This window comes from Phaethon aethereus (genome assembly GCF_964289735.1).
Source record: "Phaethon aethereus genome assembly, chromosome: 8".
NCBI classification, from domain to species: Eukaryota; Metazoa; Chordata; class Aves; order Phaethontiformes; family Phaethontidae; genus Phaethon; species Phaethon aethereus.
The window spans coordinates 5,923,121-5,943,565 of NC_138584.1; the positions used below are offsets into that span (position 1 = coordinate 5,923,121).

At 43.8% G+C, this 20,445-nt stretch overlaps 1 protein-coding gene across 1 annotated transcript in view; it reads right to left on the reverse strand.

Annotated features, from left to right (window-relative positions):
* Positions 1–20,445, reverse strand: part of ACBD6 (acyl-CoA binding domain containing 6) — an 88,191-nt gene that overhangs the window by 40,831 nt on the left and 26,915 nt on the right. Inside the window, exons 5-6 of the mRNA XM_082002978.1 lie at positions 10,321–10,426; positions 3,317–3,406 (exon numbers count right to left, since the gene is read on the reverse strand). Coding sequence (XP_081859104.1) covers positions 3,317–3,406; positions 10,321–10,426 — 196 coding nt within the window. The remainder of the gene's footprint in view (positions 1–3,316; positions 3,407–10,320; positions 10,427–20,445) is intronic.

The following is a 20,445-nucleotide window of genomic DNA, read 5'->3' on the forward strand; positions in this document are numbered from 1 at the left end:
ACTCATCCTCTGCAAGGAAAACTTATTCATGTCTTCATCTACTTTAAAGCTAGAAATGGATATTATAATCACGTTGCCGAGCTCCTTCATAACTGTTATATTATAAATATACTCCCCTTCCTTTCACTTCATCAGTCAATTAAAAGCCTACATTTTAGGCAAACAGTTCCAGTGGAAGGAGGCTGTTTTCAGACTAAGCCCCAAGCTCTGGGTATTTCCAGCAGAGCTCCAAAATACCATACCACCACCCACTTGGAAATGGCCTCTGGCTCTGAAGATTTAGGTAATTCCTAAAAACGCCTCTTTTCAACGAAGTAGAGAAGCCTGTTGCCTTTCTGTATCCCCTTGCCCATGGCAAGCGCTTACCACCTCTTTTCAAACGTGCTATTAGAGCTAATTACGAACAATCAGAGAACTCAATGGCTGCAGCTTTTCAGTGACATTAGCGAACCTCCCTTGTAAAACTGCAGTAGCACTGTTTAAAACAAAAAGCACAAGCGCTGGACCACTGCAGTCCAAGAGTGTGTGGTTATTCCCAGAATTAAAGCGGTTTCGAGTATGCTAAAGGAACGAGCGGAGCCAGGCGCCCTCTCCTCCTGCTCCCAAGCTGTTGATAAACAAAGAGCAGTAAGTTGACTCTTGCTCAAGACTCTTGATCCAGAGACTGCAAGCTCTTTGACAATAGATAGTCCAAAGAAAACTAAAATAAGGCAGCAAAAAGCGAGTGAGGCACATCTACAGGCAGAGTGAACTGGTATGAGTCGCTCCAGGTCACCTAGGAGAGCACCACCGTCCTTGTGTGCTTAGGGCAGCTAAATCCTTTAGCATGCTCCAAGAGAGCCAAGATAGAAGAGCGTTTATTAAAAATGTAATGGAAGACAGCATAAATCTGTCGTGCTGTTTGACTAACTTTTTAGAAGCATACTAAAACACAGGCAATTTAAAAAAAAAATTGGCCTATAACATTTCTCTCCTTCACTACCTGCTCATAACCCTCACAATCCCTATTTTATTCTTTCTCTCTTACGCTGCCTGCATGCAGTTACTGCTGCAAAACTGAACACGACAGAAAAACACCTGAAGACCTGAGCAGCGGGTGGAAGTCGCAGAGCTGCTGCATGCAGCCTGCGAAGGGAACCTCTCCCAAGAGCACATCGCTCTGAAATAACAGCGTCACTGATTCAAGCCACCAGAAATTCCCTTACGCTTAATCCACCGCTCTTTATAGCCGACACATTAACTGATAGTGCATTTGGTAATGTATAATAGCTGGCGCTGCGCTGTTTATGGCCTGTTAGGAAGCCAGAGTTTTTCCCCTCTCTCTTTTTCTTCTGGTTGCTCTTAAAATCCCTTCTTCTCTTGCTTTGGATGTGAATTCTTACAGGTTAAAGGTAAAAAAAAAAAAAAAAAAAGAAGTAAACATCAGGTCACAAAGTCTTGAAATGTTATTGCAATTTATATATGGCTGAGAATAAAAATGTGTCTGCCTTCTCTGGGAGCACACCTACGTGCGAACAGAGACCTTTATAAAAAGAGTTCTCTTTTACTACCTTGGTGGGGGGAAAAAAATTCCAAAGATTGATTTTCTTTTTATGGCTATTATTAACCTTTTGTTACTGGCCAAAAATAATCTGGTTAGAAAAAGTGCAATACATCAAAAGGGAAAAAAAAAAAGGAAGAATTTAACAGAAAATTAATGTTCAGGGAAAAAATAAGATGACTCTCCCTTCAGCCTTTTCTTCTACGAGTCAGACTTCATCTGCAAAGAAATGAGGCAAGCAGCAAAGAGAAGCGTCTTTTCAGACTGCTGCAGTGGTACAGCATCCCAGACAGGACCATCTCCTGGGCTGCCAGGGCAAAGGGGACGGGCAGGTGTCTGATCCGACTCCCCCCCAATTTCAAGGCAAATTTGTTGCCATATGTACCTGACGCATCACTCACCGGCTCTGACTGAAAGGCGACGGTCTACTCTGACAGCGGGGCATGCAAAGCTCCTCATTTGTGCTGGCTCCCCTGCCCCTCTTCTACACAAGGGAAAACTCCTACAAAATTATTACAAGTGAAATCCCCGAGGTCTTAAGCATGTCTCACCAGGTACTGCAGAACCACGCTTCCTAATCCCCATCCCACCCGCAATTCTGCCCAGGCAAGGGCACGAAAGACTTTTTTGCAATGATTTCACGTGTGTGTAAATACCAACATAGCTGTTTGCAGCCTGTGAACACTGCAAGACTGCTGACAAGCCTTCAGATGCAACTCTGCTTAAGGTCCCCCCTCTTACAAATTCCTGAAGCATTTATCGCAAGACTGCTTAAGATCTCACCAGTAAGAGCTAGCAGATTTGTCAGCAGAGGTGTATCTGTGTCCAAACCGGGCAGGAGAGCAAAGCCAATAAGTGCCACGCTGGTAAAGAGCAGTCAATCATAATTTGACAGAAATATGTTGGACAATTATTTCCGAACACGATCGCATTTACACAGGTCAGCCCTTAATTACAACAAGCTGACAAAACTAGGAGCACTGACTCATGAGCACAGGCAGACTGAAGCTGGCTGGCTGGAATGAACCACTTGCAAAGCGGTTGCTGAACCCGCGCGGCTCACAGCCTGGTCTCTTAAGGTAGCCTAAAACTGCCGCTAGTTAAGCTCAGACACGGGGGCTGCAAACTGCAGTGGCTAAAAAGCTGCTTTACGTTAAGACAAATTGTGCTAGAAACTGTGACCCCCAGGGAGGTGAGGTGGGCATGTGGGGATGGAAATGGCATAAGCCATTTGACTTTGCCCTCAGTCAGCCCTAAGACCCTTACTGTAGCTGTCACATGCCCACCACGCTGTGACCCGCAGCATCACCTATGCCTGCACCGTGCTGTGCATTTATCGGGTGCTTTTCCACTAGGCAAAGTGGGATTCTCTTTCCATTAGTCCACAAAGTTCTGCTGAGAGCATAGTGTGACAAAAAAATACATTGGGGAATGCACTTTATGTAGGAAGCTACCAAACATCTCGTACGCAGGAAGCCTCTCTTCTCATCAGTACCACAAGTCACACTGGAAGCCACAGCCAGGTGATCAAAAAACTTTACTGTGTGGAGAAGTTTCAGTAGGAACTGAAAAAAGTCCCTTATGAGTATATGTATTTCATGCAACCAAATTCTGTTATTTTTCCCAGGTTACCTTTTTGGATGTTCTTCTCTGCGATAAGTGCCCTGAGAGTACTTGCTATGGAGTTTTGGAAGAAGAATTCAGTTTCGTGCGAAACATTTGGTCACGCAGCTACATAACACATCAATCAAATTCACCTTTTTATTCCTTTCTTACCTGGCTGTTAACATCAGCAGCGTGCTGTAACAGTACTGAAACCAGCTCCTTGTGTCCTCTGTCGCAAGCCCAGTGGAGCAGAGCCCGGCCCTGCAACATCCAGGAGAAAATTAACAAAGCCAGCCAAAAAAAAAGCACAGAAAAATCACAGTCTTGCTATTAAGCATTGAGTACCAATAACAAAATTAACACAGACTTTTTAAAAAGAACTACAGTAATATTAGCATGTAACACACTATTGCTCCTGATTTGGACTTACAGAATAATGCTAGAAGTGTTAAAAGTGACATGTAGTTAAATTTTTCATTAATTTAGCATCAAACCCACAAGCTAGCAAAAAATTTAGAGGGGTAAAGCAGCAAAGCATGAAAAGCAAGAGCCATGATGTGATTTGTTTTCCTACATAGATTTGGGATTTTGACACCTCTGATGTTTCTGGGAGCAATGACTTACACAGTAAGGGTAAGATTTTCAATGCTGCCTAAGTCACCCGGATGCCAAGTCCCCAGAAGCTCATTCTTCTGGCAGGTCTGAAACACTCAACCCACGGGCTCTGCCTCTGCTGCAACAGAAGATTAAAACTGGGCGTCGAGGCAGGCATCACCCATGACCATTCCCCTCTCAGCCCTGCAACACGGGCTGCTGCATCCATGTCTCCAGCCCCTCCCAAACCTCCGCAGTTTTCTTTCCATCCCCTTTCTACAAGTCTCTGCCACCCTGGGAGGGGATGCGATGGAAGTTCAGATCTTCCTGCCTGTCAAGGACATGGGAAGTAGCTCAGGACCCCTCGGAGGGCTGACACACACATCTGAAAACCCATCTGGCCTCGGAAAGGGCTACGGAAGTAGCGAAGTGAAGTTGAGCTTTTGGGGTTGCGTTCAGGGGTGCTGCTCTGATTTTGCGTTGAACAGCCAAGCCTGTGAAAGGTAACACTTGTTTTTGCAACAGGACCTCACAGCAGAGCTGTGATAGCTTCACACACATTAACAGGCCTGCACTGAGGCTGGAGTGCTTATGTTCTTATAATGCAAAAATGCATTCAAAGCAGCAACAGAGCCTTTTGACAAGCAGCTGTAAGACATCTTCTATGAACTATAATAGATTTTTATGTATCAGCAACTCCAAAGGGAAAGTTAGCTCAAAGTACTTTGAGATGGAAGGTTTTCTTCTTTGTTTACTATGTACATAGTTAAGTTAGACTTACTGTTAGCATCAGTCTCTCCTGATTTAGGATGGCAAGTGGCACACTTGCAGGGGGTTCCTTGGGAATCACCCCACAGACAACCAAGAAATCATTCCCCAAGCTGTGACACAGTCAGACTGACCTGTGTTTTCCAGTATGCTACACAAAACAGTCACAGACTTCATAGATGAAATCAGTTGAATTATCCCATGCCTGGCTATAAATCTCTCGACAGAGCAGTGAGGAACAAGGTGAGCAACTCATTTATCTGCTAATGGGAACGGTGAGCCAGATTTCCTGACCATGGTGCCAAAACAGCAGGAGGGGCAGAAGACACATGCAACCGAAGCGCGCGCTGCTTCTGCTGGACATTCTTGGGCAGGGCAGCAGAGGTAGAACGTGGTTTTGCGTAAGGAAATGCGATCTCAGACACAAGGCATTAAGCATTTTAACACACTTTTTGACCCAGCAAGTAATTAATTTTTGTAACACGTAATTTTAATGTTACACTAATTAACCTTGAATTAGAATGAATTTTCTGACAATGACTTTCTATAGAAGCAGAGATGACATCTATGGGCCATTTAATGATTAATATTCTTGCACTCAACACCACTATCAAAGTCTAAAAGGGGGAAAGGGTACAATTTAAAACAATCGGTAAACATGGAAAGATCTTTAATTCACATTTAGCATCCCTAACTCATCTCTGGACTGGTAATTACTTAAGACTTAGGATTTCAGTTGGACAAATACCAACTTTTTTGTGCCACAGATGCTTACTTCAAAAGAAAGAAGCACTATCTGCAATATGCACAATAGCAATAAATACTTCAGCAGATGATTTCAGTTTCTTTATACATGTGTAGAGGAATACTGTTGTAATTACACAAGTGTAACTATTGTGCAATTACCTAACAAAGTCCACTTGTTTCCCGGGTCTTCCTTAAAACAAACCTTAGCTCTAAGACAAACTTAAACTGAAAGAATAATTAAGAGGCATTTCTATCCTCTATATCAAAATTCACATTACAGATTAGTGGCTATAATTAATGCTGGTTTGCATTTGCCTTTGGACAAGCAGAATCTCATTTTATTGGTGTGGAACTTGGTTGAGATCAATGCGGGAAAACCAACAGTTCGGGAGAGAGAGTGCTGCCTATTCTGTCAGCTCAGGGGTACTGCAGCACTGTGCAACCAGCCCCTTCCCATGGCACTGGAAGGCTGGTTCTGCTGCAAATGTTGCCTTTTCAACAAGACAAGAAACTGAAGCCTGATCATCTATAGTCATTAAAAATCTCCTTGTGCTATTTGCAGGAGTATGGATTTCAAGTCTTGGGCCAATTCCACTTTGGGTAATTACACTCTGCTTACCTATATATTTTCTCTGCAATTCTAAATGGATACAATATTTTCCAATTAGTGCCTTAAAAGGCTCTGCATTGTAATTGTGCACTATTAAAAAGCTGACACGTTCCACCCAAGAAATGTCTGCATCTTTGCAGCATGCTACACCCTGAACACAGGGTCTAAGGGACTTCGGAGATCTTCTGTGCAAGAGCACACCATTTGATGTGGAAGTAAAACTACCTGCAGCAGAATCTCAACCTGCTTTACTGTATAACAAAAAGCATTACTAAGAAACTTGTATTTAAAAACAAGGTAATATTCACTACTGTTTGCATAGTATCAGGCAAATTAAAACGCTCAGGAGCTCTAGCTAAATTTACGTCGGCAGCTATACAGCTAGAAAGTCCACTTGTTTCCCATGTCTTCCTTAAAACAAAACTTAGTGATAAGACAAACTTAAACTGAATGTACAATCAACTCTGTACAGCATGGGTATCACTTATGCACATTGAAAACTTCAGTCCGCACAGCTGCTGCTTTGTATTGGCCTGTAATACCTGTCTGTGTGTTTAAATAACATGGGAGAAACCTTAAGACTGCAGATTGTGCTTTCCCAAAACACTTCCCATATGACTATTTCATTAAGCAGTGAGAGACTCAAAGCAACATGGATTATTTCATATAGGAAAGCACTGCAGTAGCGAGGTCTTGACTAAATGCAATCAAACATTACTGTGCTCCCTCCATGCAATTCAAACACACAACAGTTGTTGCAGAAGTTACTTGAGAGGATGCATTTTCCCCTGCCTTTGAAGTATTGACTAAAAAAAAAAAACCAGCATAAAAATAGCCCAAGTGCACTAACCCTACCTCTTAAATCTTCTGTGCTTTGCTTGGATAACTGCTGCCAGCTTGGCCAGCTCCTGCAGCAGTTTCTCAAGCCAACAGCACATCAATTTTGCTCAGCTCCAAGTCACAGGGTGTTCACAAACAAAGCACAGGACAGGGATTTGTCTCGGATATACCAAGTCTCAGCAGACAAACGGACGGGAATGATTTTCACATCAATTAGCCAGTGCAGAGAAAGAGAAGAACAAAGCCAACCTGAAAGGATGTGCTACAATATTAAGCTATGCTTCTAGGCACGATGGTTGCAGTTGTAACGGCTGTATAGCGATGAGAGCCACTCTAACTTGTGGCAAGTGTTTTATTACCAGTAATTAAGAAGAAATGTATAGCATGGCTGCATCGCCCTGTGACAGCAGAAACAGCGAATGGAAGGGTCATTGTTGCAATTATACAGGTAAACTTCAAATTTGATTCGGAAGTCAATCACTTTCAGAGCTCTGAAACATTTGGGTGAAGTTTTTCTAATGGGAGCAAGCCTGTAAATACAGAAGTATGTGATCCTTCTTCAAACCCATTTTTTTGCCTGTCCTTTCCTTGGCAAGCTGGCATCAATTTGGCACTTGCTGTCTCTAAAGCATGAGGATCAGGGACTAAGCGAGCATCATTTCAGATGCCTTTCATTAAAGTTTTGGCAAGGGCTTAAATACTGCACACAGGTAACTTGGTTGTTTACTGGGATTTCTCCAACAATTTAAAAAAAAAAATCTCTATCTACAGCCTCCACAGTCCTTGGCACCAATAACAAAAGCAACTCTTTATGCCTTTGAACAGTTTCTGGTTTGTTAAAAGTTGAAGAAATACTGTTCTCAGAAAGGCAGCAAGCAATCCGCACTACCAGGATGTGCCCGTGGTGACTTCGCAGCCACAGTCCATTTCTTATTTCATTAGTCCTGCTGACATACGTAAGAGAAACAGGTTGTTTTAGTCTGTGCTATTTCTTCTAAGTGAATGCAAGCTATTCTGTTGAACTCTGGGCAATTTAGATACAGTAAATGGAAGCTTGTACATGATTATTGTCATTAGATTCTTCGTTTAATTCTAAATTGAAGTTTATTATATCCAAACTGTTAGCAAGTATGCTGCCTTGAATGCTGTACATCAAGATCTTTATTTCTTGTGGGGAGAAGACCACTTAGCTTTGAAACTTGCCAAGGGCATCTATTTAAACCCCAGAGAATTCTCTTGCCCTTTCCAAAATCCTTTTGCTTCAACTAAGTTGGCTTGTCCCCATTTTACATTTTTATTCTTGATTTCTTTTCTCCTTTCACTGACTTATTTCAGGTTTGCACAAAATGAGGGGAGACAATTAGAGACAGTACTAATGCATCACACAGAAATAAAATCTGAATACCTTACAACCTCAGTCAAGTCTTTATTGTACAAGGCTGAGCCTAGCGTCTTTGCAGTTTAGCACAAAACTATTTGGTGCTTCAGTAGATTTTGTTTCATAACAAGTTAACTCTTTGTATGTATTCCTGCTGCCATTTTAAATTTATATGCATTTAAATCAAAGGATTGACAGCGTGAGTTATGTTCAGAGGGCTAGGAGAAGCATCTTTTAGATACGGCAGGATGTATTTATACAGTAACACTAAAATAGTTAATAAAAAAGACAAGATTATGCTTGCATACACTCCACCCTACCAAAGGCTCAGTCTGGGTTATCTCTAGTCTAAAATGGGTTCTAAAACTTCAATCAATCTGCATGATATTGGAAAATAAGCTACCCTCCAGATTGTGAAGAACACGTTTGGATACCGAACAACATTGGTAATGGTTTCAGCTCCTTAACATAACATGAAATAAGCGTTTCTTTCAGATTTTTCTTTCTGGCATGCTACTTTTCTTTTTTTGACCAGTTAGAGTCAAGCCTAAGGAAGCCACCACTTTCCAAAAACAACAACAAAAAAAAAGGTTCTTACTTCCCTGTTTGAGCATTTGCTGGGGTAAGCCAAAATCACTGTGGCTGTGAGAATTTCATCTGGGGGGGAATTTTGCACCAGTGGGAATCTTCCTACAAGCCCTTCACAGGTAGGCAGGGTTTTCAGCTCCTATCTGTGGTGAAGCAATTCCATGGGCTAGTACCCATTAGGTCAGAAATAAGTCCTCCCTTCTATCAGAGACTCATGGATAATTCCCAAAGAGGGTGTCACCTGACAGTTTTCAGATCTGGGTCTAAACATTTATGTTGTTAGAGCACAAAAATATTTCAGCCATCTTTCACCAAATATTATGATTTTTTTAAAAAACAAAACTTCTCTGGCTGAAAGCAAGCACATTTATTGCTTGAACACAAAGGAAGGTACAACCTTCTGAATGCTGCTAACTATGAAAGAGTGTCTTGCCAGTGGAAATGAAGCAATGCTAACATGATGCTATTCTACACTTATTGCATGCGTGTGGTCCCAAAAATAAGCTTTTATTAATGAAAGGACTCCAGCTGTGTTCTGTGGGACTGCTCTGGACATTTACTTCTGTAACCTGTGATTGGCAGAAGGAGAGATGGAGCTCAGTAATGGTGCTGTTGCAGCCACTGTGTGGCACATGACAGTTTCAGTTCATTGAATTTATGATGTGAAATTCCAACCCTGATTGTGAACACCCTCCCTCCTCTCCTCTGAAAATTAATTCACATGAATTCCTGATTAATAATAAAAGGCCCTGCCATCAGCATTCAGAGCCCCAGCCGGGGCTGTCATGGCTCAGAGGGCAGAAATCTGCTTAGAGCTACAGGAGAACCCAAATGAATTTGTAGCGTCTCAGTCTATGAATGTGTAAGCACTTCATCTGTTCACCAAAACACAATGTGCTGGAAAGCAATGGGCAAAAGAAGCTGTACATACAACAGACCACGAGCAGGGCTAGGTGGCAGTGTGCAAGCATCAAAACCAAGGTGATAAGGCTGGTACCGCTACATTTCATGAAGGATGAACAGAAAACTGTCCTCACCAGGGATTTACCAAGAAAAGGATCAAGCCAATTCAGAATTTTAGATGCTTATCATCTTCTTAAGGTTTCTGACAATGCCTGTATTATCTCCCTGTGGGGAAACAGTGTTTTGAGTCTGATGAGCAGAGAAAGATTGGACGATGTCACTGTCTCTGTGAAGCTGGAAGGCCAGTGTCACTCCTTTGCTCTCCACCTGGGAATGATGAAAAGCTGATGCCGTGGCAGAAATCCCACTTCACCCGTAAACAGAGTTCATCGGTCAAAAAAGCTATTTCCCTTACTTCCTACTTCTATTTGACCATATTTAGTGTACAAGGTGAGGAAAGGGGAGTATTCAGATCTCATTCTCCAAGTGGCTGCTGGCATTGCTGAAAATACATAGAAAGTAAGTCTCTGATATGCTACAGCATCACAGTTAGTACATCCACATTACCAGAAATTCAGTGAAAGCTACTTTCAAATAGATTATCCCTGTCTCAATAACCAAGTGTTTCTCCAGCTATTGTAGCACCTTGTTATAACAATCCTAACCAGGGAATTTTGAAAAGCAGTGGCACTGAATTCATACACCAAACAATGAAAAGATTGAGAGTCTTTATCTTTTTCTTCATACCTCCTCATCTGTGACATTCACATCCACTTTTTTTGATCGAATGGCTTTGGTTACATAGTCAATGTTGTTTTCTCTGCAGTAATCAAAAATGTTCTTGTCCTCTTCCCTATTCAGGAAACAGAAGCAAAAGAAGCACCGCATTATTGCACAACAAAGGCCACATGCACATCACATGCTCTTACTTTGCTACAGACATTTCACTACTATCACCAGACTGAAAAAGACACTTAGTATTGCACATGCAAAATAATATGTTGGGGTTTTTTTTCCACAAGTTAAGATACAGAAGATCCTGCTTCCCAGAAAACAAAGGTTGTTTTTAACAATATTATGCCAGGACAAAAGTCAGCTTACTCCTGCGAACTGGCACAAGAAGTCTATAAAGTTAGCCAGCAAAACCCACATTCAAGTCCTGGTATAAATCACTGCAATCCCACAGAAGATAAAAGGTTAAAACAACTCTTCTCCCTACTATACAAACTTGTAACAGCCCTTCTGGGTTGAGACCAAAGACCCTTGCGACGCTATCCATCTCAGACAGTGGCCACTAATGGTGGCTTGGAGGAAAAAGCAGAAGAAACAGAACACACGCAAAGCAATCTATCCCTGTTGGATCCTCCCAGCTTCAGAACCTCACTGGCTTAAGAATTCCCGTAGCTAGAGGCTACATCCAGGTGAGCATATTTATCAGCCTTTTCCAAGTCCTTTTTCCACTCTGTTCTGCTCTAACCCATGCACACTCTTGACCTCTTTAAAGGACAAGCTCTATCACTTAGTAATTCTGTGTGTGAAGGGGTGGACAGTGGAAAAGTACTTTCTTTTGGTGGCTTTAAAACATGTGCCTGCTATTATTGGGTACTCTGGTAAGCAGTTGTCCAGAGATTTGTGAAATCTTTGGTGTTTGTCTTAGAATCTGATCTCAGGGATTCGTTTTTATTTTTTTTTACTTAGCAGCCTGCAGGTGACCCAACTGCACTCCTCCTTTTTGCATTGACAGTGTTAAGACAAAGCGGGACGGTGATCTCTGCTCAGAGCAGCAGGCTGGCGCGTGCAGAGGGACCAGCACGTGTGTGTGCCAGGATGCCAGTGCGTGCTCGCTCAGGCCTGCTTGCAGGCAGAAAGATCAAGTTGTGGTGTCACAGGTGCTTGAGTTACTCATACAGCTTCTTCCACAGCTAAATGCAATACCCTGGCTTCAGACGCACTCAAACTTCTGTTCCTACCAGACAGCCGAACAGGACCTCTAATGAAGTTAAAACCTTTCACAGATTCTTAAAACATTACAAGAGCTTTGTCTGAGTGACTGAAGCTACAGCGCTTCGTAGCAGTTAAAAAAGCAAATGTTAGGAATCTTTAACAAAAGGGACAGAGCAGAATCAAGACATTTTTATCTTGCTGTATAAATCTGCACCCACGTATCTAATGATGGGAAGTTACTGGCACCAGTATTGCTGAGAAAGTACAACTCTCCTACCATCCATGCTGGTATGCCAGTGGAAAGTTACTTATGCCAACACAGCCAATTTTTCTATGGAAAGAGGACTATGCCATACTAGCACGAGGCACCTTTACAACAATGCCTTTACGTATAGATACACTGATACGACTGTGTTGCTAGGAAGAGGAAAGAAAAGAGGTCATTGGTTTTCTAGAAGTAAACCAAAAGCCCACATACTACCCTCTCTTTCTGGTTTCCAGATGAAAACTGTCGCTCAAATGAACCTACCTATCAGCGTTGCTACAGGACTTGGCAGCTTCACAAGAGTTAAACACAAAGTAGTTGCCTCTCATGACATCCCCGGTTTTCAGTCACCCTTAAGACAGTCTGGGTGTTCAGCAGAACTCAGACCTGACAGCCTTAAAGGAAATCCCTCATAAAAATGGGAGGTTGCTGGAACAGGTCAGACCCTGTAGGGAACTTGTTCTGCCACCGGCCTTTTAGGCAGGAGAGAACAGCTTCTGCAATGCAACGGGGCAGTTTGATAACTGATCCCCTGGTGCAAAAAGGCAACAGTACTTCTCCTATTCATCTGCACTGCTCTTGAACCTCACAGGCTGAGGAACGTCAGAGCAAGCAAAAGTAGTACCTAAATGTTATTCGCATGTTTGAGCAATGGGTTACAAAGAAAAAGTGATGCTCTTCAACCTGTAGTCCCAAAAACCCAAAAATACCAGTACCACCAAGACCACGTCCCCTGCTCCCATCAGGACAGGCAGAGCTCCATGACACAACTTTTGACTTTGTCTTTTATTGGTATGCATCTAGCTTGCTAAGTTACACTCTAGCATCTGTCTCCTTCCTCAGTGCCAGTAAAAGGTGAGAAAAAGTGCTGATACTCAGCTCCTGCAGCAGTGCTGCTTTCTCCAAAGAAGTCACCTCCTATGACCTCTCTCTCCTTCCTCCTTTAGTAGCACCGTTCTCCTGGACATCACCCCTATTCTTTGTATGCAAGCAGTCCTTTCAAACAACTGAGTTGTACCTTTCTAGTAAAGGGCTGGGTGCTGCAGAAGATTTCACACTGCATGTTTAGGCCTAGGGACATTACTGGAGTCTTCCAGTATCTTAATCAGTTTCTCATTAACTCATTTGTTGGAGGTCTTGTCCACTCGCTACACACAAGCTCCTGGGAAACAGATCACTGTATGCTTTAGATGCAATTACTTTGAATTCTGTGGAAAAGAGAATCTCATGCTGGGATTAGAAAAGGCAAAAGCTTATATTGCTCAAGATGGAGCTTGACAGATTCATGATGGAGGTCATGAGACAAGGCCTGCCCCTACTAACAAGGGCTGATTTGATACGCCGGGAAGTCCCTCCAGTCCTACCTTGTTAGTCCAACCTCTCAAACACACCCTCGGCTGCCAAAAGCAGCCTTTTGGGGGAAGCTGCTTTTCAGACAATGCTGTACAGTAACTCGGTTCCAGCAGCTTTTTCCCCATTGCACAGCCACACACACTTCACTTATCACAGATCACTCCCTCTCTAACGCCAAAGCAGAGCCCAGTCTCTCCTTACTAGAGAAGTCCACGGCAGCCCTTAGTTACTCCTGGTTGATTTTCCATGTCACAACCATGAGCTCAGGCTTGTGCCCTCCATCCCTGGCACTGCTGCCACCTCGTCAGCCTGGGCACCGGCATTTCCACATGCCGCAGAGCCCAGGAAGCTCAGCCCTGCCGGACCTGGCACGGCAGGACCAAAGGTACCAGAAGGTACACAGCAGCCATAGAGCAACTGACTGTGCTCCACGGGCAGCGTGCGGCAGGGTCTGCGCCAGCAGGGAGAGGGTACGGTAACACTGACGTACCAAAACCAGGCAGTTTTCCTACCACAGCCTCCAGACAAGACTTCTACAGTCTGTTCCCGAAGATACTGTTGTCTGTAAGGGGGAAATGACCCGATACGATTTAGCTTTTCTGGAATAATCACCTCTGCAAATGCTCTAGATATCCTCCTTCCAAAAAACCACTTTTATTTCAGAAGTCTCCACAATGGAATTAATCCAGAATAGCAATTTCCCAACCTGAAGATAACGTTTTGGGAAATTTCATCTGTCTACTCTGCATTTATTTCTCAAGCTTTTAACCATTCCTCTGCTCCTGATGCCTCCTTTAAAAAAAGATTCGCACATATTATGTACAACTTTCCTAAAAATATTAACAAAGAGAAATGAACCCTTTCCTGAATAGATTCGAGGGAAGTCCTTACAGTCATAATGAAGACACTTGACCTGCAAACAAAATAGTTAGAACCACATTTTTGGAGGGACCAATACTAGGGAAAAAGCTCCACATGAATGATGTGAATGGAACAAAGACAAGTTACTGTTATTTGCTCACTTTGCATTCAAAAGCACACAGGACAAATAAGAAACATAGCTAGAAAACCCTGCAACTCAGGGTTTGATTCCCCCCCCGCCTTTATTTCACATGTGTCTATACTGAATAATCCCTTTGCTGTAGTAGCTACAAGAAAACAAAAAGGATGCAGTATTTTTATCAGATTGGTTCCTAGCAGAAATCTCCACTCCACGTAAGACTGGTTAAGAGTCAGCAGCAAGGCCCAGAAAGTGGCAGAAACAGTCTAAAACCAGACAGAAGCACATCAGAAATACAAAAGTCAGCAACACTGCAAAGACATTGCTCAGATAATGGGGGGGGGGGGTGGGGGGGAGACAGGAGGGGGGACCAGACACAAAACCCATAGCATTTCTATCAGTATTTTCAGAAAAATCTCAATTTAAGTAAAAATAGAGCATTGAAGATATCTTCAGAGGGGAAAGACCATGAAACTCATTCTAATGGAGATGTGCACAGTTATTTAAAACCTGTTAACTAAAAGGAAAACTCAAATACAATTCTGATTCCACGTCACCTAGACAAGCATCGGCTCTTTTTGTTGAGCTAAAGAGTTTTCAAGTCAGCGACCACTTGACTGTCGGTAAAGGCAGTAAATGTGTTTACAGCTGTTTCCTGAGGATGGCCAGAAGGGCTTCTCTTCTCCCTTGCTGACACATGTTCAACCCCCAAAGCTATTTTTTTCTGCTCTCCCCCATCCCCAGTAAGGGATGCTAACTCTGATTTAACCTGGGGCTGAAGCAGATCTTTTGTCTGTAGTTAACACGAGCAGCTTTTTCCATCCTTGAATAAAAGGATGTGGAAGAACTTAAACCTCCAAGCTTGGAGGGAGTCAGAAGCCGCCTTCACAAGCTGTCCAAAACACATGTGTTGAACCAGCAGTTTTTAAACAGCTCATAGAAAAGATCTGAAGGTTAATCAGGCTTCACTTCCTTCTTACCTGGAGAGCTGTAAACCTCCTTGCTTTCTAAACAGCCACCGAGACTGCCGTGAAAAAGGGCACAGAAGAGACTTGAAATTCAGAACTTGAAATTCAGACACTTTACCCTCGCATCCTCCAGGTTTGCCCCATCCCCTTCCTCCCCCCTCGCAGGTTACCTCCAGCACAAAGCTCTGGGCAGAGGGCTGCGATCAGGTGCTACTTTGGGCGTCCTCTCCCTTTTTCCCAGGGCTGGTCCACGCCACGTCCCAGCGGCCCCACTTGCGGAGCGGCCGCGGGTGCCGCTAACAGGTGGCTTCGCCCGTCTGCTTGGCACGGCGCTGCCGAGCGAGCGGGAGCGCGGCGGAGCGGAGCAAGCAGCGCGCGGGGAGCCCAGAGGCACTCGCAACACTTACTGTTTATGTCAAGGCCCTCGGCCCCCAAGGGACCCATTTTCACATAATCTATAATTATCTCTTCGCTTTAATCGCCTCCTCACTTCTGAGGCTCTCCTGGGCACAGGAAGAGGAAAAGCTCATTAACTGAACCTTTTCTCCTCTCTCCAGCCACCCATAGCTTTTAATTGCTTGGTGTTGTTATTATCTATCAGTGCAACTGGGATCATTTTCATAAGAAAGGGTGGTGGGAGGGAGGGAGGCAGGAGCGGGTCCCTGAGGTATGCACCACAGACAAACCTTTGCTTTCTCAATTATTTATGCCAGCTGAGGTTTTACAAGCTGAATAAATCCATAACTCAAGTTTATTTTGAGCCAGCAGGCCGTCCCGGGGGAAGTGTTGCCCACTTGCCGGCACACTCGCGTGCCGCCCTCCGAGAGCAGCCGGGACATAGCGAGACATGTGTCATCCAATTCCCCACCCGTCGCTGCGCCGCCGCACGCACTTTGGTAGATTAGCAGCAGCACCAGAGAGGAGGCGGCCGTGAAAATCCCAAATAGGACCTGCCACCGAAGGATGGCTCTCCCAAAGGGAAGGCAGGCCTGAGCCAAGCCGCCCCTTTGCACAACAAAGCAAAGCCCCAAGGGTCACTGCTCCAGGGACAATAAAAAGGGGGGGGAAGCAATAAACTTGGCAACCATCTTGAAGTCACAGACTTGCCCGCTAAACATCACCAGAAGAGCATCCATTTCTAAATAACACTGACCTGAAAAAACCCAAACCCCATCTGCCCGGACCCGCAGGTGTTTTGTTTGAGACACGCCACGGCTGAGCGTGCCACGGGCTGCTCGGGCTCCGCACAACCAGGAAGGCTCTTCCGCGGGGACTGCACAGCCCGGCATTTAGGCGAGCGACAGACGTCTGTGGCGCAGCCACCCAAACGCACGCACAATACCGGCACGAGCCCATAATTCCCAACATGGCAAGGATGCCGGCTCCCACATCTCTGCAGCGCTGCGCTCATTTCCGATGCCGGCGTTCCCGAAAGCAGGGCTGGAGGGAGAGAACAAAACCCAAACCACGCTCTGGAGCATTGGGCTCGTCTCAAAAGCCATCGCCGCTCTGAAGCGACATCCTTGCAATGGATGCTGGAAGCAGCTCTTTAAAATTCAGCATCCTTTGTGCCTGACCACACGCAGCGACCTCTGGTATTTTCTGCCAAAACAGTTCATTTGTCTCGCACAACAACTAATCAATTCCCGAGGCCATCCATCACGGGGGCTCGTGCGAGCCGGCCCGGCAGTGGGGCCAGATGGCGGCTGCGTTAGTGGGATTAATACAATTCTGATAGATTACACGGCATCAGGCAGGCTCCCGAATATGAGGGGTGCCCGCTCCACGCCCCGATCCTCAGTGGAGCCCCACTTATGACCAGGGTCACTCCCTAGTGTTATGGGAAAGGGTAGAAGTTTCTACCAGAAAAGGGCTTCTTCAGCATCCCTCGGGATGGCAGAAGTGTAAAGCGCAGCTCAGGGAGGCCTCCATGCCGACTGGAGGATGTCATTCCCACCCTGGCATGCCGAGGCCGCGTGGAAGCAGCCCATGGCAGAGTGCAGGAGGGGTCCTCCAGTGGAAGTGGGAAGGGACAAGGACAGCATTATTTCACATTCTCCAACTGCCAAGTCAACGCTTTCGTTTGCTGGAAACGCTTACAACCTAGCCCCCTCCCTTTAAAAAAAAAAATTTAAAATAACTTTAAAGTTGAATTTCCAATGCTACAGTATTTTTGTTATCTCCCTGAGTTTGTGTATTAGATTAGATTTATATTGGTGACACATCAGTCGACCTCAAATCGCTGCTTACTTCCCAGGTTTGTGAAACTGTAATTATAGCTATTTGATCATGAAAGAGCTCAACTACTACTGCTTTTATTCTGGTAACAAGACCAGAAAACAGACATAAAGCTTTATACACCAGTTAAAAAAAAACCCCACCACTACACCCAGCCTGAAATCACAGATAATTTCTAAATCCTTCCTTCCAGGGGAACCTCCAAGGCCCATCATCAGTCACCAGCACGCATTATTTTTCTGTAATGCCCGAAGTGAGGTAAGTGATTTGCAGAGAAACACAGAGGCAGAGCACTACGCTAATACATTCTGCAACTGCTCCCCATTAGTCACTTGGGGGTACTTGAGCCAGGGTTTATTAATGACTCCTAATTGATGACCAGTGCCCAGCACCCCAAAGTAAATAACTGCTACGCCTCATTAGCTCAAGAGACCTTCTCCTGATTTGAGGATTGATCTATGGACACACAAATTGCTCTGATTTAACCGAATCTCTTTCTAAATTGATTTAATTAGATCAGTATAACCTGTTCCTATGGATGCTCTTGAATTTATTTGGAATCAGTGCAACATACTTCTGTGAGCCAGACTGACCATTTCTCTATCTTGTTCTCAAAGCAGAAACATTTGAGATAATTTGTGATAAGGTAAAATCAGCCCTGGCACCATCCCAGTTCCTCCTCCTTCTGATCCACCCGACTTTAGGGTAGGGTATGGTTACTCCACTTTGTCTAACATTTACAGATTTGCACCCTAAACCCCAAGCTTTTCATTCCACAAAGGGAATATAAGAGTTATTTATGCATAATTTTAGACTCTCGGTTTGAAAGCAATGGCATTGCTGCTTTGCTTGGTAATTTACTGCTGATGGTAAACTAGTGGTTTACACTATTTAAAACAAGATCTCTCATCTTCCTATTACATAGCAGCAGCTTGGAGGAAGTTAATAACTTGTTAAACTGTTCAAAAGCTTCTGGTAAGAATAAAATAAGTGAACCTGCTTAGGTGAACCTTCAAAACTCAGCACTTGCATTCTTGTCTGTCTCCTGGTGCAAGGTGAGGCTGTGAAGAAGCTGGGTGCCGTAAAAATTACACAGCCTTTTCCTGCCTTTGCATCAGCTGAATCCTAAAGGACATACAGTAAGCTGTGTTTGGCAGAGTAATGCCTGCTGAGAAACTGCTTTCAGCGGTCTGTCAGAACCCAGGGCTGATGAGGACTCAATTTTAGTTTTTAAGTACACAAAATAAGATTTTTTTTTTTTTTTTTTTTTTGCTTAGTCTGGGCTTCCTTAATATGATCCTATAACTAGAAAATACTTACCCTATCAACAGCCCTGGGAAACTGAGACTAAAGTGGTTTGATTTGTATTTCAATTTTTGAAGGCCCACCAAAGAGTCAATAAAATAGTCTGCATCAAAGTTTCTTCTCTCAGATCTTAGGTTTTGAGGTAGCATACACATACAGCACAGGACTTACCCATAACTATCAGTGTGTTTAAGTTTATGCTGGCTCAAGCTATTAAGTTTCCTTTCCCCTTAAACATTTAAATTTTCTTCCTCTACAGAAAATACTATTTTTTTTTAAGACCACATTCTATTTAGAAATGCACTGAAGTATTACTGAATCTTGTGTTCTTGTAAGTAACCACCCACAGCCTCAGAATAGCCACCCTTCTCAGGTGAGCGGTATTACTATCAAGCCAATTCACTCCATGCTCTAGCTAAACTTGGATGCCAAATCAAATGTCTAGAGCCATCCTGCTTTGGCTCATCTGCTTGCAGATTTTGCACCAGTGCAATTTTGCTGGTTAGGGCTATGCTTTTACTATTATAATCATCACCATTAGAGTGATGATTATATACATATATAATCATTATATATATTATATACATTATAGTGTGTCTATACTTGCACACATTTGTTCTCTGTTCTAGTGAAAGAATGAACAGTAGACAAAAGCCATAATACATGGGCAACTGCACCAAGAAAGCTGAAGCTGTACAACCTGCGTGCGGGTGAGATTATGAGGACACTTGCTCACTTGCTATCTTGCAACTGAAGACACCGATGCCTGCAAGCCAAGCTGTGCTAACAGACCACATGAATTTCCATTCTGACAGCAGAGTCAGGAGACTTCATTTAACTCACTTTCAGCAGAATCACCCTATTCCAGCTATGTCAGAGACTCCATCTGCCTACAGCCAGTATAGCCATACTATACTACACATATAGCACATATATTCCTCATGGTATGTTTGGAAAAAAAAAAAGTATTTGGAGCTGTACTTATCTTCAAGTCCTGCACAAGTCATGTTCTCATGGAAATAAAACCAGAAATATGACAAGAAAATTTAGACTACTCAAGCCAACCAGGGCAAACTGTTTTCCTGTATATTGTGCTGTATTTCATATCCAAGGGGCACAGGCCTTGGGATAACCAAGACTCTGAAAGCACTGCAGGACTAAGCATAGCACATACTTAGCACCCAACACTGGGAGGCACTCATATGTTCCACTCCTGAAAGAACAGCTTGAACAGGATTTAAACCACAAGGTCAAACTATGAGATCAAGGATGTTGGCTGAGACCTACTTTGGCAGAGCAGGGAAAAAAAAAGGAGCTTGTGGCTAGCAGAAGTGCTATTCCTCAGTGTGTTAAACCAAGGTCATACCTGACCACCACTGGTCAAGGTCCAGGTGCGAGTTAAAGATGCATTGGCTCTCCGCGCAAGGCAGAGAAGGCTACTCCTGGCCAACTGCTCCATCTCGCAATAAAGCGGATCACAACACCGAGGGAAGTGCCCGCACTACTGCCGAGCACAAAACTGCCACCCTCTTTGCTTACTCAGGACACAGCCATATCAATCTCTACCTGACATCCCTGCAAAGGGTTTGAGGCACCTGCTCAAGATTTATTTTTCATTAGTTTGTGACAAGTCAAAGAAATGCCATGTTAGAGTTTTAACACTTCAGGAAAGTTCCCAGTAAGCTTCGGAGGTTGTGTGTAGAGAAATCAGTGTTTACCTTTTAATTTCCTGGGACTAAAATGATGCAAGACATTCAATAAAACAAATGGGATCACATAAACATAAGCGGGTGACTGCA